We start from the raw sequence: 19,156 nt of genomic DNA, 5'->3' as shown, positions 1-19,156 counted from the left end.
TCACGTGGTTTTTCTCATTAACATGTTAACATGATAAAATATTAGATTAGGTTTGTCAGTATTTTGTTTATCATTTTTCATCAGGGCTTAAGATTGAGATAAACTTGTATTTTTCCTTTTTCCTACTTTCCTTGTCTTGCTTTATTACCACCTTTATGTGTTTTCTGGAAATACGTGTGATTAGAATGACCTGTTCTTAAAAAGCATGTAGCACTCATCCCCAAAACATCTGGGCCTTGTGTTTAGTTACATTGATTATTGATTATTTGTTTATTTATTTATTTATTTGGTAAGAAGATTTTTAACAACAAATAAAAATTCTTTAATAGACCTATGCAGGCATTTTGGGTCAGAAGTCTTGATAGGTTGTGTGTTCCTAGAAAAATTTTAGTTTCCTCTGAGTTTTCAAATATATTGGCATAAAGCTGTTCCTAGTATTCTCATTTTAAAAATCTTTGCTGTAACTACAATTCTGTTCTCTTTTTGAACAGTTGTGATGGTTTATATGGCCTTACTCTTTAATGTTTTATTTTTACTTTCTTTGGGTTTATCCTACTTTCCTTTCGACTTCTTAAGCTCGATGCTTAGCTCATTTTGGCCTTTTTTTTGTATTTAATGCTATAAATTTACTTAATATTACTTAAAGTTTATACAAGTTTTAATATCTTAACTGTCATATAGATCTAAGTATTATTCCATTATAATTTCTTTTTTGACCCATGATTTACTTAGAAATGTGATTTTAAATTCCCCAATTTATGGGAAATTTAATTTTATTTTTCATGTTGACTGTTAATTGCATTGGGATCAGAGAATGTGGTCTTGTGTGATTCCTAGTCTTTGAGATTTATTGAGAAATTATTTATAGATTAATACAATGGCCAACTTTTATAAGGGTGTGCTTGAGAAGAATGTACATCCTTGGATATAGGGTTTTATATTTTTACAAATATTTTTTTGTCTGTATAATCTATCAATACTTGAGATATATTAATCTCCAACTAAAGTGTTGGTTTTGTCTTGACTTTTGTCTATATACGTAAATATATATGTATACATATAGAGATAGACTTTTATTAGGGGCATATGCAAGTAGTAGAATTAATATATCTTCCTTTGATTTGAATTCGTAGTTTTGTATTTATATTAACACAGTTTTCTATTTTTTTTTTTTTTATTTTTGGCAGCGTTGGGTCTTTATTGCTTTTTGCAGGCTTTCTCTAGTTGTGGAGAATGGAAGCTACTCTTCGTTGCGGTGCGCAGGCTTCTCATTGCAGTGGCTTCGCTTGTTGTGGAGCATGGGCTCAAGGTGCACGGGCTCAGTAGTTGTGGCATGGAGGCTCTAGAGTGCAGGCTCAGTAGTTGTGGCACATGGGCTTAGTTGTTCCGTGGCATGTGGGATCTTCCCGGACCAGGGCTTGAACCCGTGTCCCCTGCATTGGCAGGCAGATTCTTTTTATCTTTTTTTTTTTTTTTTACGGTACGCGGACCTCTCACTGCTGTGGCCTCTCCCGCTGCGGAGCACAGGCTCTGGACGCGCAGGCCCAGCGGCCATGGCTCACGGGCCCAGACACTCCGCGGCATGTGGGACCATCCCGGACCGGGTCACGAACCTGCGCCCCCGCATCGGCAGGCGGACCCCCAACCACTGCGCCACCAGGGAAGCCAGCAGGCGGATTCTTTTCCACTGCGCCACCAGAGAAGTCCCTAGTTTTCTATTATTAGCACAGTTTTCTATTAACATATTTTGCCTTAAAAGTTTATTTTGTCTGATATTGACATACCATTCAGCATTCTTTTGATTAGTTATTTGCCCGGTATATGTTTTCCCATCAGTCCTCTGTGTTTTAATGTTTTAAGTTTTTCTACAAGAAAAACCACGTAGTTATATCTTGCTTTAAAAAAAAAATTTTTTTTTGACAGCATCTTACCTATCTTTACATAAGTATGATTGTTGATATTGTTGGACTGGTTTCTACTATCTTTCTTAGTGTTTTGTGTTCTGTTTTATTCAATGCTCTTTCCCCTTTCTTCCTTTCTTTTTAAAAAATATTTATTTATTTATTTGGCTGCGTCGGGTCTTAGTTGCGATATGCAGGATCTTTAGCTGCGGCATGTGAACCCTTAGTTGCAGCATGTGGGATCTAGTTCCCCAACCAGGGATCGAACCTGGGCCCCATGCATTGGGAGTGTGGAGTCTTCACCACTGGACCACCAGGGAAGTCCCTCTTGCTTCTTTTTAAGATGAGCAATTTTAGGTTAACAGCAAAAGTGAGGGGAATGTACAGTGATTTCTCATATATCCCGTGCTCCCCCAAATGGGTAGCCTTCCCCGTTTTAAACATTCCCCACTAAACTGGTTCAATTGATGAACTTACATTGACATATCGTAATCACCCAAAGCCCATAGTTGACATCAGAGTTCACTCTTGGGTTGCCTTTTTGGTTTTGATCCCGTATGCAGCACCATTTGTTTAAAAAAAATTTTCTCATTTGGTTGCCTTTGCACCTTTAAAGAAAATCAATTGACCGTACGTGTATGGGTTTATATCTGACTGTATTCTGTTTCATTGATCTATGTGTCTGAATCAGTTACCAATACACAACTGTCTTGATATTGATATTGTTGCTCGATATTAGGCAAACCTGAGGATATCATAGGTTTGGTCTCCCCCCCACAATAAAGCAAATATTGCAATAAAGTGAGTCACATGAATGTTTTGGTTTCTCAGTGCATATAAAAGCGCTCTTCTGTAGCTTATTAAGTGTGCAATAGCATTATGTCTAAAAAAACAATGTATATACCTTAATTTAAAAATATTTTATTGTTAAAAAATGCTAACCATCCTCTGAGCCTTTAGTGAATCATAATCTTTTTGCTGCTGGAAGGTCTTTCCTCAGTGGTGATGGCTGCTGACGGATAGGGATGGTGGTTGCTGAAGGTTGGAATGGATGTTGCAATTTCTTAAGACAACAATGAAGTTTGCTGCATCAGGGGACTCTTACTGTCATGAATGATTTCTCTGCAGCTGTTTGGTACCATTTTACCCATAGTGGAACTTCTTTCAAAATTGGAGTCAGTCCTCTCAAACCTTGCCCCGCTTTATCAACTACGTTTATATAATATTCTAAATCCTCTGTTGTCTTTTCAACAATCTTCACAGCATCTTCGCCAGGAGTAGATTCCATTTCAAGTAACCACTCTCTTTGCTCATCCATAAGAAGCAACCTCTCATCTGTTTTATCAGGAGATTGCAGCAGTTCAGTCACATCTTCAGGCTCCACTTCTAATTCTACTTCTCTTGCTATTCCTACCACATCTGTGTTATTTCCTCCACTGGTCTTGGACCCCTCAAAATCACCCGTGAGGGTTGGAATCAGCTTCTTCCAAAGTCCTGTTAATGTTGATATTTTGTCCTCTTGCCACGAGTCGTGAATGTTCTTTATGGCATCTAGAGTGGTGAATCCTTTCTAGGAAGTTTTAGTTGACTTTCCTCAGATCCATGAGAGGAATCACTATCCATGGCAGCTTTAGTCTTATGAAGTATATTTCTTCGATAATAAGATTTGAAAGTCAAAATGACTCCTTGATCCATGGGCTGCAGAATGGATGTTGTATTAGCAGCCATGAAAACAACATTCACCTTGTTGTACATCTCCACCAGAGCCCTTGGGTGACCAGGTATATTGTCAATGAGCAATACTATTTTCAAAGGAATTTTTTTTTCTGAGCAATAGGTCTCAACAGTGACCTTAAAATATTCAGTAAACCATGTTGTAAACAGATGTGCTGTCATCCAGGCTTTGTTGTTCCAGTTATAGAGCATAGGCAGAGTAGATTTAGCATAATTCTTAAGGCGCTAGGAATTTTAGAATGGTAACTGAGCATTGGCTTCAACTTAGTCACCAGCTACATTATCCCCTAACAAGAGAGTCAGCCTTGCTTGACACAGGGTTGCCACAAACCTTCAATTTGTAAAAAACATAATATCTGCAAAGCACAATAAAATGAATTAGGCCTGTATTGTTATTGCTGAGAAGTACGTCTTGAGATCAGGTAGAGTAAGTTCTCTAATTTCTTAACAATTAGTTTGGCTATTCTTTAGTCCTTTGCATTTTCATATACTCAGATTTACTTTGTTAGTTTCTACAGAAAAGACTGCTGGGATTTTTGAGTGGGATTGGGTTGAATCTGTCGATCAATTTGGGAGAATTAATATCTTAACAATATTTTGTCTTCCAATCCATGAGTATTCACCAAATAGTTCTGTGTTTTGTTTTTGATTTTTGTTTGTATTTGGCCTTTGCATAAGTATTTAAATAAGCAGACTTGTATTTGCTTTTTCACCTTATATTGCACAAATGATAGCATATTTTACACTTTTACACTTGCTTTTTTAAAATTTTTATTTTTATTTTTATAAATTTATTTATTTATTTTTGGCTGTGTTGGGTCTTAGTTGCTGTGCATGGGCCCTCTCTAGTTGAGGCGAGTAGGGGCTACTTGAGGTGCACAGCCTCCTCATTGCAGTGGCTTCTCTTGTTGCAGATCACGGGCTCTAGACACGTGGGCTTCAGTAGTTGTTGCACATGGGCTCAGTAGTTGTGGCTCGCGGGCTCTAGAGTGCAGGCTCAGTAGTTGTGGCACACATGCTTAGTTGCTCCGCGGCATGTGGGATCTTCCCGGACCAGGGTTCGAATCCGTGTCCCCGTCATTGGCAGGCGGATTCTTAACCACGGCACCACCAGGGAAGCCCTGCACTTGCTTTTTTAAGCTAATAGTATTTTGAAATTTGTCCCATGTTTGAGAATCTCTCTCTCTTTCTCTTTGCAGCTGTATGAATGTATCATTATCTAATATTTAATATACAGTATTTAGTGTTGTGAAAAGGAAGCATGAACTACTAACCAAAAAAATAAAGATATAAACAATTTCATTTTTATGCTATGGCTGGTTAATAGGGTTATAACAGCTCCATTTATTGAGTGTATGTGCTAAGCCCTGTGCTAACTTCTTTTGTATACGTTATTTCATTTAATTTTTTATCTACTTTTTGAGATAAGCTACTGATTTCTTCATTTTATCCAATACATATTATGACCATGCCACTCAAGAATGTAGTTCTCAGACTATGGGTGTCACATAGGAGGTTGTTAGAAATGCAGGATCTCAGTCTCTACCTCACGTCTGCTGAGTCAGAATCTGAAATTTAACCAGATCCTAGCTGATTAGCATTCATATTACAGTTTGAGATGTTCTGCCCTGTGAGGTAGGTACCCATATTCCCATTATACAAATATGGGACTGAGCCTTGAAAAGGTCAGCTGGCCCCCAGACCACACAGCTGGTAGATAGTGGAGCCAAGAGTTGAACTCATGTTCATCCTATTCTAGAGTCTGCAGTCTGAACCTTCATGTATCTGCTTGCCACAGGGAATAGGGAGGGAAAACAAATACTTTGTAGACCAAAAGAGCTAATAAAACTTTGGGCTTGAAGGTAATTTTAACACTTATTTTATCTAGCTTTCTCATAGTCTCGGTAAAGAAGAGGGTTCAGAGAGATTTTGCAATTTGCATTGAGTTAATACAAATAGAGAAATGGCAAAACCCATTCTAGATCCTATGCCTTCTGATTTCCTGCTTGTTTTCTTTCATGACATGGAGAAGAATCAAAAAAGGAAAGGGAAAGGAAAATAATTTGAGTGTATTCCTCATTAGATAGTCTCTCACCACTCTTTGCAAATTTCCTACTGATGTTCGTGGCAGTTGTGACCACTTGGAAGTCGTGATAACGTATTTTCCTTTTGCCTAGGTGTTGTCTGGAGGGTGGAGAAACAGACGTGTGGCATCAACATCAATGAATAGAGAATCCTCTAGGTCTCATGCAGTCTTTACAATTACAATAGAGTCGATGGAGAAAAGCCATGAAACTGTGAACATACGGACCTCCCTTCTCAATCTGGTGGATTTAGCAGGATCTGAAAGGCAAAAAGATACGCATGCAGAAGGGATGAGATTGAAGGTAAGAATGGAATTATGGTCTTCAATTCTTGACTGAATTATTACTAGAAGTCAATACCAAGCTAAGTGTTTTGAGGGCTACAAAGGGTTAAGAAATTTTTGTTGTGGGGTAGGGACAGTAAACATACATGGGATGTGACAAGTGTCAGTAGCAAGAGTATTTGAATTCGTGCCAAAAGGGGTGATATGAGTGGTAGCAGGGGTCAGGGGAAGAAGGGTGTGACATGGCCTGCTTGGGGGAAGCATGGCAAAGTAGTTCTTGAGTTAAGGGTTAAGGACCTCGTTCTAGGCTAAGGTATTACCAGAAGTTCTTGCTAATATGTATTGCTAATGTGTATATGTATATGTATGGTAATATGTACTGTCAATAAAATGTGTGTGGCGGTCCAGTGGTTAGGATTTCGCTCTTCCAATGCAAGGGACACAGGTTCAATCCTTGGTCAGGGAACTAAGATCCCACATGCCCTGCGGACAAAATAAATAAATAAATAAAATGTGTGTGGATTCTACAGTTTAGAATATATAAGGGCGAGGGGGGGAGAAGAGTCAGAAATGGTAGAGGAGAGGGTCTTGTTTGCCTTAAAAGTGAGGGTTTGAGCCGCTTGAGCTCTCAGGCAGTTTCAGTCTGTCTCACATTCGTGTTTCTATGGGGACATGAAGCAAAGAAAAATAGCATAAGTTCAAAATAGGACATATGCTGGACCCATTCTAAATGCTTTACATATATTAGCTATTTAACCGTCCCAACAACTCTGGGAAGTGATCCTATTATCCTTTCTATTTTGAAGAAACTGGAGGAAATTTTCCAGGGGTACATGGCTAAGAGTCGCTGAGATTCAAATGGTAATCCAGCTCCACAGACAGGGCTGTCAACTGTGACCCTAAACCACCTTTCTGAATGGTAACAGATAGTGGCAACTCCGAACTCATCACATCTTGCTTAATAATTTCTATTCCTCCTCTCTTTTTTTCTATTCTCCCACTTCTGCAGACCCAGTTACCGAAATATGCTCCCTACGGTAAAAATCCAGTGTAACACGTTTAACCCAAACATTTTTCTTTTCTCCTGAAACCAGTCTTTTAAAGGGGTTTTATTATACATTACGTTGTAGAATTAGACTGAATGTTCTCTTGTAATATGTTCATTGGTGGCTTTGTGGGACATGGGAGTGGGTTATTAGTTTCCATACCCTTATAACGTAGCAAACATTTTAACATAAAAGGATTGAAAAATATGCCTATTAATGCACTGCAACTTTTTTTCCTCTGTTCTCTTCTAGATTTTATCCCTACCTGTAGGTCAGTTTAAAACTATTACAATTATGAGGTGACATTGATATTTTTTTCCTTCACGTGATTTTTGTGTTTGTATTTGAATAGTACTAAAATTGCAGTGTGTGCTTTGAATAGGAAAAGGTTAGTGGACAGTTGAGGACATCTTTTTGCTGAGAAGTTAGTTACCTTAACTAATATTGTCCCTGTCTTGCCTTTCCATTCAAAATTGCCACCCTGCTAGGTATATTTTAATTCAAAATACTAAAAAGACACCAGTGCACCTCAATTTTTTGTTCTTTTTCCCAAACGCCCTAGGAAGCAGGTAACATAAACCGATCGTTGAGCTGCCTGGGGCAGGTGATTACTGCGCTTGTCGATGTGGGTAATGGAAAACAGAGACACGTTTGCTACAGAGACTCCAAACTTACCTTCTTACTCCGGGTAAAGTAGATCATTGGGTTCCTGGGCCCTGTTTTGGTTATGCTCGCTATGGTTGGTAGTCGGATAATCTCTCAGCCTTGGTGCTAACAGTATACATTTTCTTTGCTTAAAAAACATCTTGTGGTTTCTCCCCTGAAAATTTGTACCATTCATATCATTAAACAGGATTCCCTTGGAGGTAATGCCAAAACAGCCATAATTGCAAACGTTCATCCTGGATCTAGGTGTTTTGGGGAAACCCTATCAACGCTTAATTTTGCCCAAAGAGCCAAGCTGATTAAAAATAAGGTAAAATACTGAGTATGCTTAAGTAAATTAGAAGACTATTTAAGCTTGCAGTATCTCACTTTTGTGATTGCCCTCATATTAACATTAGCTTTTAGTTATTGTATTTCTCTGTTGCGAAAGCCTAACTCTAGGCAGCGTTTCTATTTTATCTTTCCGAGCCTTCTGTATCGCTCATGTAATTTGAGACTAGAATAGGTCTTGTGGTCATTATTGTTTGGCTAGTTTTCTCTGAAGGGAAGGCAAAGTTTTTCTTTTGTAATTGGGCTGGAGACTAAATTTATTTACCTAAACCACGCTATCGGAGCTGGGTGCTGGGAGCAGGAGGATCCGCTATGAACGTAATTTGATGCTGTTGACCAACTTTGTCTTTCAAGTTGTCTGTAACTCTAAGGATTCCTCATTTTTCTTTATATACAAGAAGTTTCCTTGATACTTGTGTACACCAGTGGTCAGAAAACTTCCTGTAAAGGGCCCAAGAGGTAAATAATTTCGGCTTCTTGGACCGTATGGTCTCTGTCCCAACCACTCAGCTCTGCCTTTGTAGTGAGAAAGCAGCTGTAGATGATATGTAAACATATGGGCATGGCTGTGTTCAAGCAGCACTTCGCCAACCCCTGGTGCGGACTGTCAGAAGACCAAGGAGTTCCCCACTTGCTTTGGAGAGGTTGGAGGGCCCTTTGGTTCTAGACAAAAGAATCAAAGGGCATAAATTGGCAAATTAATTTCCTCTCTCTTTCAAAGGAGAAAGTGGTCATTGTTACCTCCCAAAATAGACTCCCTGGTGATCTTATCATGGTAAAAGCAAAGAGGTCCATGTTGCCTCTTCCCTTGGGTAAGGCAGAAGAGTATAGGTCTGGTTATTCATTCATTTTATTGGAGTATGAACCCCCTGTGGGATATTTGTAATATGAGGAGGAAAATCATTAGAGCTTCCTGACCCTATCTCTTGGGACTTACTAGAAGATTTTGGAGAGTGGAGAACTGCAGGGATAATTAGAATTATGTCACCGATGTGACAGTGATGTCACAGTGTATAGGAATGCCTTTTAATGAGGCTGTCCATAAGAATCAAAAATAACTAGAAATGGCTTCTTAACACATGAAATAACAAAACCAGGAGCCTTATACTAGTCCCTGCCAATGGTGAGTCCTCTGCTGCAGCCTACCAAGGGAAAGTGGCTCGGATGTCTGGAATTTGTTTAAGGGTGAACAGTCCTTCCCAGTGGGCAGACCCAGCTACAGACAGGAACATGGGGACCTTGGGGCTGTCAGAGGTTTCTCCCTCACTCTGGAGTATTGGGTGTTTGATTTGGTTGGTTCTCAGCTCTTGACTCTTGTTATCACCCTCTAGGTTTTGTGAGACTTTATGAACTTCTTAGAAGTCATCTCAAATAAGACATTTCTTTAAAACAGCCTTTAGTTTGATAATAAAACAGAAATGGAGTTGTCAAACCAACTGTCCCTTCCAGGAGACTGTTAGGAAATACAGGGTTGGATTTTTCTGGAGACGGTGGTTTCTTCCAAGCCAGTGGAGCTCAGGTCATCTCTGCAGTTCCTTACACCTCTTTAGGGAGTGAAGACAGGGGGAGGTGACACTCATGGAGGTATTTGCTCTTCATGGGGTGGGGTTATCTCAGGAAGAAGCCAGTGTTAGATGAATATAAGTTGATCCCAGAGGTGACCCAGCCCAGCAGGGCCCAGGGCTAGTCAACAGAGCAGAGACCTAAGTGGGGGCTTGGGGAGGGGAGGGGAAAGAGTCCCCTGCTCTTGGTGTGAAGGCAGAGGGGAAGGAAGCTCCCTCCGCACTGCGGCACACTGATTTTGGAGGCCTTTGGACTGTTTGTGAGATGCAAGTGCAGTTTTGTTTGGTCTTCGTCAGTCCAAATCATACAAACAAATATAAACACGAGACTGTATGACTCAGCATTCTTTTAATGCTTTTTAAAAAAATTCTTGAACAGGCAGTGGTAAATGAAGACACGCAAGGAAATGTGACCCAGCTCCAAGCTGAAGTGAAGAGGCTCAAAGAGCAGCTGGCCCAGCTTACTGCAGGGCAGATACTACCAGAAAGCTTTCGGAGCGGAGGTACGACGAGCGCGGTGTCCTCTAACCTGAGGAAATCCAGGTGTGGGTATTAGTATGAGAGCCCTCCAGTGACAGGCACAACGCAGTAAGGCTACCCAGATTTCCCACAAGTGTCTGTTCCTGTTTATTTCACCTACATAGGAACATGGTACTTTGTAACCAGACACAGTTACCACAGGTACTGATTTCTGTGAGATGTGGGAAGGGGGAGTAGAAATAATTTTGAATAATTTATCCCTAATAAGTGCTAAAAAGAGATACTAGTAAATTTCATTTAGATCCACTTCCAAGACTCTGTCATATGTAATCTTTTTATGTTTACTAAATTGGATATGAGAGACTTACTTTTCTTCAAAGAATAGGTAATTTGTAGACTGGGTTAATTTGAAATTCATGATCTGGTGATGAGAATCTGATTCTTTAAGACGAATTGAGAGCAGTCAGTCAAAGGCTATTTTAGCTCATTTCTTGTTCTTAAAATTTGGGAGATAAAACATTTTTCCTCTTTCCTTTTCTTTCTTACTGGACCCGTTACAGGCAAAGACGAGACTGACTACATGAAGTATTTCCGAGAGGCAATGTTATTTTTTAAGAAATCTGAACAGGAAAAGAAGGTAGGAAACTGAATTAGTAAAAGGGGATTCAAGATATTTTAGGCTTTCACTATGAGGAGCTTTTCCGAGTGAAATAAATGGCACAAGTAAATACAATGAAGACTGAAAAACCTAATTTTGCCTTTGAGATTAAATGTGAAGTTAGTGTTTATTGCTTGTTTTGTGAAAATTTAGGGAAGCCCAGTTATTTTTTATGTTTAACCAAATTATGAATTTCTTAAGTCTTTGGTAGAAAAAGTTAGCCAATTGGAAGACCTCACCCTCAAAAAAGAAAAATTTATTCAATCTAATAAAATGATCGTGAAATTCCGAGAGGATCAAATAATGCGCCTGGAGAAGCTCCACAAGGAATCCCGGGGAAGTTTTCTGCCCGAGGAGCAGGATCTTTTGCTGTCGGAATTGAGGGATGAGATTCAAACTCTGCGAGAACAAGTGAGTACATGACATTCGCAGTAACTGTAAAACTAAAAGAAGTTCAAGGCAAGTATGAATCAGTCACCAAGTTGGTCAGTAAATTTTTGTAGTTTAATACAAGAGAAAGTGTTTTTTGTTTTGTTTTGTTTTGTTTTCTTGCGGTACGCGGGCCTCTCACTGCTGCCTCTCACTGCTGTGGCCTCTCCCGCTGTGGAGCACAGGCTCCGGACGCGCAGCCTCAGCGGCCATGGCTCACGGGCCCAGCCGTGCCGCGGCATGTGGGATCTTCTCGGACTGGGGCACGAACCCGCGTCCCCTGCACCGGTAGGCGGACTCTCAACCACTGTGCCACCAGGGAAGCCCGAGAAAGTGGTTTTTTTTTTTTTTTTTGTGGTACGCGGGCCTCTCACTGTTGTGGCCTCTCCCGTTGCGGAGCACAGGCTCCGGACGCGCAGGCTCAGCGGCCATGGCTCACGGGCCCAGCCGCTCCGCGGCCCAGACCGGTGCGTGAACCCGTGTCCCCTGCATCGGCAGGCGAACTCTCAACCACTGCGCCACCAGGGAAGCCCGCCCGAGAAAGTGTTTTAAATGAATTCAACTGACAGTATGATTGCATAATGTTCCCCCCCCCCACACACACACTTTTCTAAACTAGTAAAACCTGAAGGGAGAAGGGAGGATGTGGTGGTGGTGTCACTGCCCTGGCAGTTAGCCCCAGCAGGCCAAGCACACTTCCTCCCAGTGGGCACCTGGGGTTATCGGAGCCAGTAGTCTCTTCACAGCTGAGCCCTTTGAAGTGTTGTTGTTTTTCCTTTTCCCTGAGAATCTGGATAGTTGACACAGGCACGTAATTAAAAAACAGGATAATCTCTCACCAGAGGGGATATCTTTTGAGAGTTTTTCTGCATTTTCCAACTAATATTGATAGATGTTTTTACTTTTATCCCTTTTGTGCACAGAAGACAGCATACACACTTTTCTGTACCTTGCCCTTTTCATTTAATGTGTCTTTGGGGGGCATTCCACCCTGGTCAGTAGAGAGTTTCCTAATTCTTTTCAGTGTGTTAATTCAAGCCGTCTACTTTGCAGGAAGAGCCTGCCACAATGTGCACCCTGTGCTTATCACCGCAGGTGCCTGGGTGAACGTTTCAGGGGTAGACGGGGAAGTTTCGAGTTTCCAGACCCGAATGTAGAGTTCAGAGTTGTAGGATATGCACATATTCAGTCTGATGGTAAAAGCTGAAGTGCTCCCCACCCCCGCAGTGCCTGCGGCATCCACAGTGTTTGCTGTTGGCTTTCAGAAAGACTTGTTCACTAAGGTCATGTTTGTAAATACGTAGGTCTCTAATTCTTCCATGTGACAGGTAGAGCACCACCCCAGAGTTGCAAAATATGCTATGGAAAATCATTCCCTCAGGGAGGAGAACAGAAGACTGAGATTGTCACAGCCTGTGAAAAGAGCCCACGAAATGGATGCCCAGACCATCGCAATCCTGGAAAAAGCTTTCTTTGAAGTATCTGGCACAGAGAAAAATGACAAAAGTAAGACGTGATAGTTGTAAACATGCCTTCTAGGGGCGAGGGGACTGTTTAAAAGGGCATCAATATTGCCTTGCATTGAGGGTTTTCATTTTAGCCTCTAGACCTGGTGTACAAACTTCTTATATACATACTTATTCTTTATGAAGGCTAATAGATACCCATTAGCAAAGGAATACTCAGAATATCTCTGTCTTACAGATAAAAGATTGATTCAGATATTACTTTACACTTTTATTAAATGGAGTTTTCCTATTTTAAGTATTTGAAATGAAAAGTACTTAACTAATGACAACATGAATGAGTGTAGAGTTGAGATATTTATTCACCTGACGAACATCTGTACAGTGTGAGAGATGTCAGAGTGATCAGACTCACGGTCCAGCCAGCACAGTGATTGGTCCTGATGTCATGGTTGCGGGTCATGCTTGCCAGTGTATGTTCTGCTCCACATTAGTTCTGTAAGTTTACTGTTACTCTCTGAAAAGTGGTTTAGTTACTGATGTGATTTACACGCGTGGCAGCTATTGGTGTTAATGCTCTGGGATTTGGTAACAAAGTCTATGTTTGCTCCATTCTTAGAGTGAATATCTTCATGGTCTTTTATCACACTCTGTTTCAGCCTTTGTTTCTCTTTAGGTTGAAATTGAGATCGTTCTAATCTTTTTATACTGCAATGATAAAGGAAAAAAATACTTTTTAAATTTCCTTTTCCAAGCCTTCTTCCATTCTGTTATGAATTAACAAAAGAATAAAATTCACAGAATATGAGTTGTAGAGAGACCACAATTTTAGATGCAAAGTTAAAATCAGGTTTTCTATATTAACTATTTTTTCCTACAATGCTCTGTATTTTGTTGGCCATTTTGCCCTCAGTAGTACCTTAACTTACTATCTTTGAAAGATACTAATGGTAATTTCTGGACCTCACCATCTTCTAAACATACATCATTCTCTAAACAATTTCTTTTTTAATAAGCAGTTTGGGTATTTACTTCAATCTTTCTTTTTTTTTTTAAACATTTATTTTATTAATTTATTTTCCTTATTTTTTTTTGGCTGCGTCGGGTCTTACTTGCGGCACATGGGTTCTTTGTTGAGGCATCTCTGTTGAAGCATTGCAGAATCTTTTCATTACAGTGTGCAGTCTGCTCGGGTTTCTGTCTAGCTGTGGCACATGGTCTTCTCTCTAGTTGTGGCATGCAGGTTTTCTCTCTCTAGTTGTGGTGCACAGACTCCAGGGCTCATGGGTCCTGTAGTTGTGGCACGTGGGCTCCAGAGCACGTGGGCTTCTCTGTAGTTTGCGGCAGGCGGGCTCTCATTGAGGTGCACGAGCTCAATAGTTGTGGTGCATGGGCTTAGTTGCTCCACGGCATGTGAGATCTTAGTTGCCTGGACAGGGATCGAGCCCACGTCCCCTGCATTGGAAAGCTGATTCTTTACCACTGGACCACCAGGGAAGTCCCTCTCTAAACATTTTTACATGTTATTTCCCATACTGAAACTCAGTGGCACTCTTTTCAACAAAATCAGCCTTTTAAGCAATCCCTGAAAATTAATATATTCTACCTGGTAGATGATACCAAGTTCTTTCAGTTGGCTGCCATTGCTATTTGTTTCTTTTGCTAAAAATTCATTGACCGTTGGCACTAATTCCTGCAAGACTCAATTGGTGATGTTTCTCTGTCCAGCAGTGTGGGTGTTATACTTCAGTCATTGTTTGCTCTTTTCACTTAATGGAAAAGGTGTTGGCTTAAATATGCCCCATCATCCTGTGGCTTCACAGCTTCTCAGAAACAACTTCTGATACTCTTTGATGCACTGGGTTGTGTCTTACGTCTCCTCTTGAGTTACAGGCTCTTGTATTTTAGGGTCCACTTTCCAGTGATTTCTCTTTTTTCCTCCTTGTGCTTCAAAATTGATACCTGGCAAAGAACTTAGAATATGTATTCTGTTATTTTTCTCTTTCAAAGACCAGGTTGTTTCCTTATTATCAGGTCAGCAAAGATTCTCTCCTAAAGCTCCGAAAGAGCCATGTTCGTTAGCAAACACTGAGAAGTTAAAAGCACAACTCCTGCAAGTTCAGACAGAGCTGAATAATTCAAAGCAAGAATATGAAGAATTCAAAGAACTAACTAGGTAAAGTATAAATACACATTCATGCTTACTATTTCTGATCTTTTAGTGTTGGTTTGTTTTGGTGTTTAGCATTGATGATTTAATTGAGCATTTACCTTAAATATTCTAATATAGCAGCTAACTTGTTTTGACATGAAGGAAAAGGGCTTGCATCTAGCTCTTTTTCTTTACTCATTTTTTAAAATTGAGGTACAGTTGACATAAACTTCTAGTCTTTAATAATATATTCAATGAACTAGATGATACAGATGTTTTAAGGGATATACCTATTGAGATGAGTATCTGTTAAAGTTACTTGTAAATTCTTTATCTGGCCAGCAAATTTAAATCACCACTGTTATGAATTAGATCAGGATTTTTAGAAATTACAGGTTTGTTAATATTCTTTTTTTTTGACATTCAAGTTCTATGCAGTTATTTATTTTTTATTAAATTTTTCCTGTTAATATTCTCACTTGATATTCTTTGTAAAAGAAAACAAAGATAAACCACATTCATATTATAACTAAGATTAATCCTATTCTAAAATATATAGAAATGTTTGTTTTAAAAATAACATATTACATATGGATCACTGTGGATTGTTTGGGCTTTTGAATTGGAGTGCTACCATTTGCTAGTTGAATACCTTAAACAGTCATCAATCTCTGAGCTGTATTTTACCCAATTGGAAAATCCCAGTAATAATCTGAAAATATCTCTGATTTAAAGAGATAACTATAAAGTTTTGTGAGAATATAAACTGTAAAGTACTCTACAAATGTATGACATTACTTATTACCTGAAACACTCAATATTATAATATGTATTAGGAAAAGGCAGCTGGAATTAGAATCAGAGCTTCAGTCTTTGCAAAAAGCGAACCTTAATCTTGAAAACCTTTTGGAAGCAACAAAAGCCTGCAAGCGGCAAGAAGTTTCTCAGCTGAATAAAATTCATGCTGAAACACTTAAGGTAGGTAATCTGAAGCAATACTTCAACCTTAAGTCAGTGGTGTCTCATTTTGTTAATAATGGAGAGTCTGCACAGATTATCTCCAGGTACAGATAGAATCCCTTGCCAACAGTTAACCCCAGGGTAATACTAGTCCTAGGGTTCTGATGTATACCCCCAGTGGCAGGGTCGTGTAGGGAAGATTACAGCATTTGGAATCAGACCTGGGTTCAAATTCTAATCTGTCAGTAACCTTAGGCAGGGTTTCCTAACTTCTGAGCCTCATTTATTGCCTTTGAATTGGAGACGAGGCCAACTTAATAACAAGGTTTTTCGAGCATTAAATGAGATAATAACTGGCACCTGATGGCTCTCAGTATATGGCAAGTGTTGCTATAATGTGTTGTGTGCTCAAAGCTTGCAGTGGAAGAATAGAAATCCTAAAGATAAAGACCACTAAAGGATCAAGGGTAACATGGGGGATAATAGAAGGGATGGTTCCCCTAAATAACCATAGCCCTCATGAAAGAAGAAAACTGTGAGCATCTGAGAATGAGGAGAGGGAAGGGGAATACATAAGGAAGGCAAAGGTTAAGAAGCTGATGCTGCTCATCCTGGTTATTTTAACTTTTGGACCAAATTCTCTGAAGGCTTAAAAAAACCCTTTCCTTATACATCTTAAAAATAATAGGTGTTTATCTCTAATGGTTATCTTTATCAGTGATGCTTTTTGTATCACTTAATAGGATACTGCTTTTCAAAGTAATTTTATTTGTTTGAATAGGTAATCACATGACTGGAATTTTTTTTTTTTTCTTTGCGGTACGCGGGCCTCTCACTATTGTGGCCTCTCCCGTTGCGGAGCACAGGCTCTGGACGCACAGGCTCAGAAGCCATGGCTCACGGGCCTAGCTGTTCCACAGCATGTGGGATCTTCCCGGACCGGAGCATGAACCCGTGTCCCTTGCATCGGCAGGCAGACTCTCAACCACTGTGCCACCAGGGAAGCCCGGAATTTTTTTCTTTCATATTATTTATTTGGTTGCACTGGGTCTTAGTTGCAGCAGGCAAGCTCCTTAGTTGCGGCTTGCTGGCTCCTTAGATGCAGTACCTGGGCTCCTTAATTGTGACATGCAAAGTTTTAGTTGCGGCATGGATGTGGGATCTAATTCCCTGGCCAGGGATCGAACCCAGGCCCCCTGCATTGGGAGCGTAGAGTCTTAACCGCTGCACCACCAGGGAAGTCCCATGACTGGAATTTTTAAAGGTACAAAGTGACAAGTCTCATTCTGTCTGCTGTCCTTTCAGCCAACCAAGACCCTCCTTGGAGGCAGACAATGTCACGAAGTTTTTTTGTTTTTTCTTTCTTTTTCATATATTTTTTTTATTTTTCACAAACAGTAGCATACACATACACATCATTCTACACCTCAATTTTTTGTTTAAACATAATGATATTTTAGAGTTTGTCCCATATCTAAAGGGAGAAAAACAAACTTTATTCTCATTTATTTATTTTTTGGCTACGTTGGGTCTTTGTTGCTGCGCACAGGCTTTCTCTAGTTGCAGTGAGCGGGGGCTACTCTTCGTTGCAGTGCGCGGGCTTCTCATTGTGGTGGCTTCTCTTGTTGTGGAGCATGGGCTCTAGGTGCGTGGCCTTCAGTAGTTGCAGCACGCAGGCTCAGTAGTTCTGACACACAGACTTAGTTGCTCCACGGCATATGGAATCTTCCCGGACCAGGGCTTGAACCCGTGTCCCCTGCATTGGCAGCCAGATTCTTAACCACTGCACCACCAGGGAAGTCCCTCTCTCCTTTTTGTTTTGTTTCTTTTTTGTTTTGTTTTGGCAGCTGCACAAGAATATACTGTATGGATATATCATGATTTAACTTGATATATATCAAGTTAAATACTATTATTTAACTTGAAAATACTATTTTCAAGTAAATACAAGAAAAATACTATTTTTTCTTATAAAGGGAGAATTTTTAAGATTGCTCTTTTAAAAAGGCAGCCTTTAAAATCTGTGCAGGAAATTATTTTAAAATACTTGCAGAATATCACCAAATGTTTCATAATTTGAGTTTGTAGCCCCTTAGCAATAGAATTATAGAGCTTGAAGCACTGTAACATTCTAGTCTACTTCTTTTTATAGCTGAGCAAACAGGATGAAGGGGATTAAAAGGTTTGCCAAGAGTAGCATAGCAATTCAGGTCTTGTTGTTGTCGTTCATTTTTAATTATGTGAGAACTTTATGGATACATTATCCTTGTTTAAAGGAAGTATACATATGTATACAAGTTTTGGTTAAAGTTCCTTTTGAGTACCACTGCCAATCTGGGTCTAATCTGGTCCTTCATCCCCCATCCCCATCCCCAGGGGTTATTTATCATCAATTTGGGAATCCTTTTTCTTAACAATTTTGTACAGGAAATATACATAGTCTGAGAAGATATGTGGAGTTATTTCATAGAGTTTTTTTTTTTTCTTTTGTCGTACTTTGTTTTTAAAACTAAATGGAATCATCCTACATATGTTATTCTGCAATGGGCTTTTGTTAACTCAGGAATATGCCTTGGGTCTTTCCACATGAACTAGTACTTAGAACTCTACCTCATTTTAAACCCAGGCTTCTGTGCTTTGGAATAATTCCGTGGCTTATTTAGGTGGTTTCCAGTACAAGCATTCTCCGGGGCGGGTTTTATGAAGGAGAAGTGGTAGTTTTAGGACGTTTCAGCATCCTGCTGAAGTGCCCTCCAAGTGGCTGCACCACATTCCTTCCCAGGAAGCCTGGGAGCACTCCTTCCACTGCACTGGCCCCAGAACTGGCATTGTTCGACAGTCTGATGGGTGAAAATGGTTTTAATTCCACTTTCCCTCATTTCTAGTGAGGTCAGACCACATCTTTTCCTATGTTCATTGCCATTGGTTGGAACACAGGAAAAGATGTTTGACCTATGAAAAAGTGCCTACTTTCCTCCTAGTTATTTATCTTGTGATTTGTAGGCGTTTTCTGTGTTAATCTTTTGTTTGTTATGTATACTGCCAGTATATTCTGCCATCATGTTCCTTGTCTTTCATCTTTGTATGTGATACTTTTGTTATACAGAAGTTTTAAATTTTTGATATAGCCAGGTTTATTGATCTTTTATCTTTGCGACTTTCTTTTTTTGGCCGTGCCGAGTGGCTTGCTGGATCTTAGTTCCCTGACCAGAGATTGAACCCGGGCCCCAGCAGTGAAAGTGCCAAGTCCTGACCACTGGCCTGCCAGGGAATTCCCCCTTTGTGACTTTTTAAATACGTTTTTAAAGGCCTAGACAATCTCAAGAGCATCAGTATATTCTACTTTCTTTTACTACTTTTATTTTATTTTATTTTTTTGCTTTAAAATACGCTGTTTATTTTTT

General features: G+C 39.9%; 1 protein-coding gene across 1 annotated transcript in view; it reads left to right on the top strand.

Annotated features, from left to right (window-relative positions):
- KIF15 (kinesin family member 15) overlaps nucleotides 1–19,156 on the top strand; it is a 73,608-nt gene that overhangs the window by 29,277 nt on the left and 25,175 nt on the right. The window contains exons 8-16 of the mRNA XM_079934081.1: nucleotides 5,813–6,022; nucleotides 7,612–7,737; nucleotides 7,903–8,025; nucleotides 9,987–10,110; nucleotides 10,648–10,724; nucleotides 10,947–11,156; nucleotides 12,503–12,680; nucleotides 14,675–14,816; nucleotides 15,629–15,770. Of these exons, the coding sequence (XP_079790207.1) occupies nucleotides 5,813–6,022; nucleotides 7,612–7,737; nucleotides 7,903–8,025; nucleotides 9,987–10,110; nucleotides 10,648–10,724; nucleotides 10,947–11,156; nucleotides 12,503–12,680; nucleotides 14,675–14,816; nucleotides 15,629–15,770 (1,332 nt within the window). The remainder of the gene's footprint in view (nucleotides 1–5,812; nucleotides 6,023–7,611; nucleotides 7,738–7,902; nucleotides 8,026–9,986; nucleotides 10,111–10,647; nucleotides 10,725–10,946; nucleotides 11,157–12,502; nucleotides 12,681–14,674; nucleotides 14,817–15,628; nucleotides 15,771–19,156) is intronic.

The sequence above is a fragment of the Stenella coeruleoalba genome, assembly GCF_951394435.1.
Source record: "Stenella coeruleoalba genome assembly, chromosome: 10".
Classification (NCBI taxonomy): Eukaryota; Metazoa; Chordata; class Mammalia; order Artiodactyla; family Delphinidae; genus Stenella; species Stenella coeruleoalba.
The sequence above is the reverse complement of the archived record's forward strand: the minus strand, read 5'-3'. Positions and strand labels throughout refer to the sequence as shown.